Source organism: Staurois parvus, unplaced genomic scaffold, assembly GCF_062004578.1.
Source record: "Staurois parvus isolate SC_StPar_1 unplaced genomic scaffold, SC_StPar_1.0 ptg000860l, whole genome shotgun sequence".
NCBI lineage: Eukaryota > Metazoa > Chordata > Amphibia > Anura > Ranidae > Staurois > Staurois parvus.
In genome coordinates this window covers 1,068,210-1,076,746 of record NW_028318656.1, presented here as the reverse complement: position 1 = coordinate 1,076,746, position 8,537 = coordinate 1,068,210, and the positions used below count along the sequence as shown (strand labels likewise).

At 40.5% G+C, this 8,537-nt stretch overlaps 1 protein-coding gene across 1 annotated transcript; it reads right to left on the bottom strand.

Moving 5' to 3' along the window:
* Nucleotides 1–7,310: 7,310 nt before the first annotated feature.
* Nucleotides 7,311–8,243, bottom strand: LOC149443283 (olfactory receptor 13D1-like). Its single transcript, XM_089655682.1, has one exon. It carries the CDS (start codon nt 8,241–8,243, stop codon nt 7,311–7,313), a length of 933 nt encoding a protein of 310 aa, XP_089511808.1.
* Between the last annotated feature and the right edge of the window lie 294 nt (nt 8,244–8,537).

Sequence of the window (8,537 nt, the reverse complement as noted above, 5' to 3'; positions counted from 1 at the left end):
GCTTTTACCTTTGCAAAAGATATAATATCTGTAAAAATGCACAAACCATTCATACATCTTCTTTTGCATCTAATGTTACTTTAAACAATTATAAAATACAAGAATTTATTACACGTGGCACTAAAGGGGTTATATACCTTTGGATTGTACGTGTGGCTTCCAGTATGTTGGAAGGACCACACATTATTTGAATGTCTGTATTGGAGAACATCTGGTTAATGTACGAAAGGGGTTTCCATCACATAGTTTGCCCACTTTGCTTTACATCGTAGGAGAGATCCATCCATGAAAGCTATAAGTATAGAGAAATACACCCCCGATTGGAGGGGAAGTAATATGAAGACAAATTTCCCTTAGAGAAACACGATGGATTTTTGACCTAAAAAAACATATCAACTTTGGGGCCTTAATGTTGAATGGGATATTAGTTCCTTTATTAATAACAATTGACATGGGTTTATTTCTAGTTTTATTTCCATTTTTATTTATTTTTTTATCATAATTTATTTTTCCCTTTTTATTATAATTATTTGTTAGTATATTATTTTAAAATTCTATTCTCCTCCCTTTTTTAATGGATTTTTTTTTTGCAGGATAATTATTCATAAAATTCATTATCTTTGTAGAACAGTATTATCGTATTTTTCGCTCCATAAGACGCACTTTTTTCCCCCAAAAAAAGGGGTGGAAATGTCAGTGCGTCTTATGGAGTGAATATGGAGCGGCCAGTGCGATATTTCCACCGCCGCCGTGTCAGAATACCGGGTCGGGCGCCTGTTCCTGTACCTGTTCCTCAGTTCAGCACTGCACAGTCTTCCCATGCTGGCTTCTTTAGCGTGGGCTTTCGGCTGTGATAGCTGGGTGCCCAGTGCGCATGCGCGAGCAGCGATGCACTTTGTCAAATTCAGGTACCCCTCCCTCCCCAAAGGTCAGCAGTCTCGTAGTCATCCCCTGTACTGTCCGCAGTCTCTGGTCATCTCCTGTACTGTGTCCACAGTCTCTGGTCATCTCCTGTACTGTGTCCACAGTCTCTGGTCATCTCCTGTACTGTGTCCACAGTCTCTGGTCATCTCCTGTACTGTGTCCACAGTCTTTGGTCATCTCCTGAAGTATGTCTGCAGTTTCTGGTCATCTCCTGTAGTATGTCCGCAGTCTCTGGTCATCTCCTGTACTATGTCTGCACTCTCTGGTCATCCCCTGTACTGTGTCCGCAGTCTCTGGTCATCTCCTGTACTATGTCCGCAGCCTCTGGTCATCTCCTGTAGTATGTCTTCGGTCTCTGGTCATCTCCTGTACTGTGTCCACAGTCTCTGGTCATCCCCTGTACTTTCAGCAGTCTCTGGTCATCCCCTATACTGTCCGCAGTCTCTGGTCATCCCCTGTACTGTCCGCAGTCTCTGGTCATCCCCTATACTGTCCGTAGTCTCTTGGTCATCCCCTATATTGTCCGCAGTCTCTGGTCATCCCCTGTACTGTCCACACTCTCTGGTCATCTCCTGTACTGTGTCCGCAGTCTCTGGTCAACTCCTGTACTGTCCGCAGTCTCTGGTCATCCCCTGTACTGTCCACACTCTCTGGTCATCTCCTGTTCTGTGTCTGCAGTCTCTGGTCATCTCCTGTACTATGTCCGCAGTCTCTGGTCATCTCCTGTACTGTGTCTGCAGTCTCTGGTCATCTCCTGTACTATGTCCGCAGTCTCTGGTCATCTCCTGTACTATGTCCGCAGTACTAAGCCTACGCTCGCATATCCCATTCTTCATTTCAGCACTCTGGATGGTGAATTACATACCTTCCATTCTCCTGCGGATGCTGAACAATTTCTCCAGGCTACTCAAATCTCCATGCTTGTATACAACTCTCCTACCCTGAAGGCCTTCAGCTCTTGCAAAGCACAACGCAGCCCTCAAAAAGAAGTCTCGAAGAAAGTCCATTTTGGAGCACATCCTAGTCAGGAAGTGTTTACTAGTTTACTAACCTGAGTCCCACATAGGATGCTGCTCTTATTCTGCTCCTCTTGAGTTACGTATGTGAACTAGGGGGTCTTATTGGGAGATAAGTGTGTTTTGTTTGGGAGTTTTCACAATGTTTTTCTTGTCATATAATGTATCTGTTCTTTGCTGATTGGCTATACATGGCAAAGCAGTACATGTCTGTCTATGTTGCTCTGTATGGTAAATGACCAACTTCAAGGTAGCGGAGGGATGCGGCAATGGTGGTTCTAACTCCTTAGAGAGATGGCTCTGCTTATGCTTCTGTTACCATCTGTCTCTGTGCTTCATTGAGTTCAGGCCTGATTGGAGACCGGGATACTTCGTGGCATCCATGGGGAAAAAGTGAAGCCCATGCTATTTCCAGTTCTGTTTATATTTATTTATTTTTTTGTTCTTGCTCATACTTACAGGTCTGGGGTTTATGCACTGGTTACTCTAATGGGAGATACAAAGGTCATGCACAGATGTGAGCGTGGTAGGAACTGTAGCAATAATAAATTTTAACCAAAGAGATCAGATCTCTTTACTGGGACACTTTCTACTTGAGTGTGTTATAGCCCAATGACACATTAATTTAAATATATATACACACACAAATAAATAAATATATATATATATATATATATATATATTATATAGAGAAAGAGAGAGAGAGAGAGAGAGAGCAACCCATCACATTATAAATACAGGAGAAGATACTGTACAAGGACCATATTAAATGCCCATCTCAATTGCCCTAACTATGATTTGTCAAATTTCTAGCAAATAAGGTGGAAATATAACATTTCATATATTATATTTGTGACAGACCCAACCAGGTCTTTTGGAAGGGACTGCAGGCTAGACTCTTGCCTACTGATCATGGAGGCTCGATTCATGGCAGGTGTGTGCCTGGGGAGGACTGAGAACTGGAGGACCAGGATATATAATTTGGGTATGCGTGTGGGGACTGTGATAAAACTAGCGTTGACTGCTTCAACTCCCCCACACGTCCTAGACTTAGAGACTCTAAGCAGATGTTGATATAATCGGCTCAAAATAACCTGATGCTGAGGACTCTTGCTGTAATCTGTTTATTAAAACATTTACTGTCATGTATTTGTCCCATTGCTAATTGAATTAATTGAGTCACCTATTGTTTGGTCCTCCTGAAGGTTCCTACATGATGGTATTAGTCTGTTGTCAAATTACCTAATCAGTGTGAGATGTTTATCCTAATGTGTAATATTTGCTTTATTGCTTATTTGGGGACTGCCTCTATTTCTGAAATGTATAAAAACTGGTATTTCTGTTCAATAAAATAGTTCCAGTTGCATGTAAGCTAGTGTCATCTAGTCTTGGGTGCAATGTTTAGCATAATACCTTGGTCCTTTGTCCCAGAGGTGAGGAAGCAATTATCTCTCTTTGTAATAATAAACATTTTCCAGAAAATGAAGTGTATATACATTTCATAAGGTACGATCCATTTCTGTTCCTCAATATTTCATTTCCTATTCCTAAAAATAATTGTGAGTATAAGCGCCTTGATATGGATGTAAGCTGTTATGCACAAAAAAGGTAACCGATATCACCCCAAAATAATAATCTAAACCAGAGTGCAGCGCTAAAAAAGAGTAAATGCAAATATAGCGTATAAATTATGAATAAGGTGCAAAGAGTTCAAATAGTAATGTACTCCAGACTAAAGTGACTCTTGTGCTCTGATAATTAGGGGGTCCGGTATCAATGTGATAGTGGTGAAGGTAATGCGCACTCACCGGACGAGCATTAATATGCGCTTTGTATAAAATAATCCAGATGTCATTCGGTGTTGCGTGGTCCTCCTTCTAATATAAGGTGGTGTGGTACCGGTGTAGGTAATCCTTTTCCCTTGAATGGGTTCAAAATTCATGTGTCCGCTTCAGCCACCATTTTCTACTTTTTTAAGAAAATGGCGGCTGAAGCGGGGACATGAATTTTGATCACTAGGGGACGCACGCAGCATTGGCACGGCGTGGTTTTCAAACGTCCCGGAAGTGAAGTGCCTATTCTTCTAATGGGTTTTCCCTGACGGGACTCATTGTGGGCAGCTGATAGGTGACCGTTCAGCTGGGCTGAGAGAAGAGTTCAGAGGAATTTAATACATACTACACTATGGGAGTCTCTCTATTACCCCCTGGGGGAGTGCTTTAGTCCACAGACCTGCTCCCTGGACGGATCATTGCAGTACAGAGAAGGTCTGTCCAGAGGGATACCATCCACCAGGAGCACAGGGGAACCCATTCAAGGGAAAAGGATTACCTACACCGTTGCCAAACCACCTTATATTAGAAGGAGGACCTCCCAACACCGGATGACATCTGTTTTAATTTATACAAAGCACATAATAATGCGCGTCCGGTGAGTGCGCATTACTTTCACCACTATCACACGGTTACTGGACCCCCTAATTATCAGAGCACAAGATTCACTTTAGTCTGGAGTACATTACTATTTGAACTCTTTGCACCGTATTCATAATTTATACGCGATATTTGCATTTCCTATTCCTAGCTGATTTGGGCCAATTTTTGGGCTAAAAAACAGATCAATTATAATTGAAAGATGTTTAAATAAACCTTAAAAAAAATTGTAGTCAATTGCATTCTAAAAACTTCAAAAATCCAACCTAACTTATAATTCTCCATTGACTTTAAAAACAGAAAAGTTTCCAAAATGTCTTTTTTTTCTTTTGCCAAAAAAGCAAAAACTCTTAATAACAATCACCCCTATTGCAGATAGATAATTAGGGCACAAATCTCAGCAGTTCCTGGCCACTGACAGTTCTCAGTACAGGCAGGACTGAAGAAAAGTGCCATAACATTAGGAAAAGTCAGAATAGGTCGGAGGTCTGCAGACATGTGTGGTCAAGGATGAAAAAAAAGGGGCAGGGCAGGCAGAAAACAGAAATTATAAACACAAAATCCATTCTAATTTTTAACAAAGGACAATCAAATATAGCAGATATCTAAGGATGACCAGATCATAGAAGTCAGTAGCAGGGGCCTAAGTAACAGGAAAACATATATTCTGTGAAGCCTTCAAAAATATAGACTTTTGTGATCAATCAGAGAACAAAATAAACGTAGGACAGGCACACCAAAGGTCATGTAGAGTAGGTGTTGGATTGATAACTTAGAGCTCACAAACTAGTATATAGATCACTCCTGTGCCACATCCCTATCAACAGGAAAACATATGTAGAACAATCTAGGTGGACTTTAGAGGCACCCACAGGACAAAATGAATCAATAAACTTTATTTACAATTAAAAAGCATAAAAGCATGCTTGGTCATGCATTCTAAAAACAATCCACGGTAAACGTGTCAAATGTATAAAGCAATGCATGCAAAGTACAACATTCAGCTCATTCTTTTGACGACGAATACGCAAGCTAGTCTTCATGAGTCAACGTGTTTCACATATTTGCTTCCTCAGGACGCATGAAGAAACTACCATAGATTGCTATATAAATAGAAAATAAGGTGTAATTGTGCATGGCATAGCAAAGATACAACATGCATACACATATATAACTACATTTGAATATGAACATACAAACATGTTTACACACCTTGCCTGTCTAAATGAGTATATGCAAGCAAATAGTCCCCGGGCGGGCACCTGGGCTACAAAGAGGCCAGGAGGACAAGACCAACAGAGGCTCTTCATAAAGGGCTACAATTACATGCCATGATTACCCATCAGTATACAATAAAAAAAAAACAATAAAAATAAGTAGGAAGACAGGGTAATAAAAGGCATAACATTAAAGTCCTCGAAGTAACTTACTTAAATCAAAAAGGAGGCGTAATCAATGTGCCACCAAAGGACCATAGGCAAGGGAGATGGAGATCCCAATTAAAGATCATAATCCTAAACATAAGATGGTACGTGTAAGAAAAGGTATACACATAGGACGTGCTGAGAGCCTGAGCCAATCGCTCCCTCCCCCTCCTCAGCCCAGAGTTTCAGTAAACATGAGATGGGGGGAAAAGTAGACAATGGTGACTGACAGACCCCACTCTCTACTCACAGCAGTGGTGAGAACTCGGCAATCAGCGGTCATGTGATTGCTGAGTTCTCAAGCTTTTGGGGGAAAGACGCTGTACACAATTTAATTTGGGTACAGCGTTGCATGACCGTGCAATTGTCAGTTAAAATAACAAAGCGCCGTATAGCAAAAATTGGCCTGGTCAGGAAGGGGGGTAAATCCTCTGGAGGGCAAGTTGTTAATTCACCTCCTCTCTCCCTGTTATTCTAATCATTTACATGATCTAATACTAACCCTGCCTAACCTACTGGATGTTCACTAGGTTGTCCGGTAAATCAGAAAGAGTAAAAATACACTAAAAATAAATTTGCAAGAAAAATACTAGGTGGTATATATACTGTAGGTGGTATCAATATACGTGGTATCAATATATGAGGATTCTTCAAAAAGTTTCTGCACTTTTATATTTTTGTTGGAAACGGTGGGGGTGGGCAGAATGGTAATTGGTCATGTCTGGGATTGTCATGTGATTAGTCTGTCTGCCTCACAAAGCAAGGTAAGTATGCAGAAAATCATGTAACTTGTTTATGAAATTCTTAATAAATAGAGTAAAAAAAAGTACAGAAACTATTTAAAGACCCCGTGTAATAGTGAACAATGGACCCACAAACCTGTACAGCTTTGTTAGGTTGCTGGTCATCTTTCTGCTTTGTGTATTACAGATTCCTTTTACTGCATCACATTTAAATGATAATTGGAAGCGGAGCCTATTCTTTTCTTTGGGGTATAGAAAACCAAATTACCAAATAAGATGCTATAACCCATGACAAATTACCACCAATACCCAGGTACCCCCCAATTCACAAACAACTTATGCAATTGGGATAGAAACCCATCCAAATAGACCCCCTCTTGCAACAATAGACCCACCCAACAACAATAGATCCCTGCCAGAAACAATATTTCTTCCAGCAGCCAGCATCAGTAAACCCCTTCTTCAACAGTAGACCCCCCCCCCAACAACAATATATCCCCTACCAGCAGCAATAGATCTCACACAAGAATAAATTCCCCTAAGTGACAACAGATTCCTTAGCAGCCAGCATCAGTAGACCCTCCAACACACCCCAGAACCCCAACTTTTACATACATAAATAGTGGAAGGTTTCTGGAACTGCGTTCCCCCACATTCCTGCTGAAATATGCCATGGTTACATCTATGTTACCTCTGAAAAATGGAAATTCAATAAAAATGATTGATCAAGAACAGAACTTGAGCTTGGAACATTGTACCAATTTTACCTAATCAACTGCAATCTTTCTTAGCTCTTATCAGCTGCCTTATGGCTTTCTGAACATCTTTGTTCCTCAGGCTATAGATCAAGGGGTTCAGCATCGGGGTGATCACTGTGTAAAACACGGCCACCCTTTTGTCTGTGTCTCCTGAAACCAAATGTTCCGGTCTAACATACATAAACATGGCCGATCCATAGAACATGACCACCACCACAAGATGGGGAATGCATGTGGAAAATGCTTTACTTCTTCCCAAACGAATTGTCATGACAGCAATTATGATTCGGATATATGAAAAGAGGATTAGTGAAAGTGGGATGAAAAGCATTAAAGGCAGGAAAATCAGTTTTATGATGTTCATTACTGAGATGCCACTGCAAGAGAGCCGAAGCAACAGAGGGAGCTCACAGAAAAAGTGGTTGATGGTGTTAGGGCCACAGAAGGTTAAGTTGAATGTAAAATATGTGTCAAAAGATGAAATGACGCAACCAGTCAACCATGATATGCTGACAATACAAAAAGAGACCGTTGTGTTCATGATCATATTGTAATGCAGAGGGATGCAGATAGCCACATACCGGTCATAGGCCATGAATGCCAGAAGCAGACACTGAGTTTGCCCCAAGGTCAGGACAGCACAGAACTGGACAGCACAGCCAGTGAATGAAATACTCTTTTTAGATGAAAGAAAATTTACTAACATTTTGGGTACAATGGCGGAAACGCAGCAGATGTCCAATAAAGAGAGACTAGACAGGAAGACATACATGGAGTTGTGCAAACGTTTGTCAGTCTTCACAGCCAGAATGAGAAGAAAATTCCCAGTCAGTGTGATCATGTAAGCTACCAGGAAAATATTGAACAGCAGGACTTGTATAAAAGGATCCGATGAGAGGCCAAGAAGAATGAACTCTGTGACAGTACTTTGGTTTTGGGTGTACATATCAATCACTCCAAACTGAGATGAAGAAATATTTTTGGTTCTTATAACGTTATCATTTGTTTTGTATTTTTCATTGTCTGGTACATAGATCATTCAAGAAACTTTTACCTCTAAAATTATTATGTATGAAAGTCAAACCACAATTGGGATGAAACACTCCTAATAAAAACACAGGGATTTTAAAGGCTTCATACTCCAGGCAGTAGCACAATCAATGTTCATAAAATAATAAATATAGAATTTTATTACAACAAACATAAATATAAAAAGATCTGGTCTAAATGATCATAGATA

Coding starts and splice junctions, on each gene's coding strand:
- LOC149443283 (XM_089655682.1), bottom strand. CDS start 8,243: ATGTACACCCAAAACCAAAGTACTGTCACAGAGTTCATTCTTCTTGGC.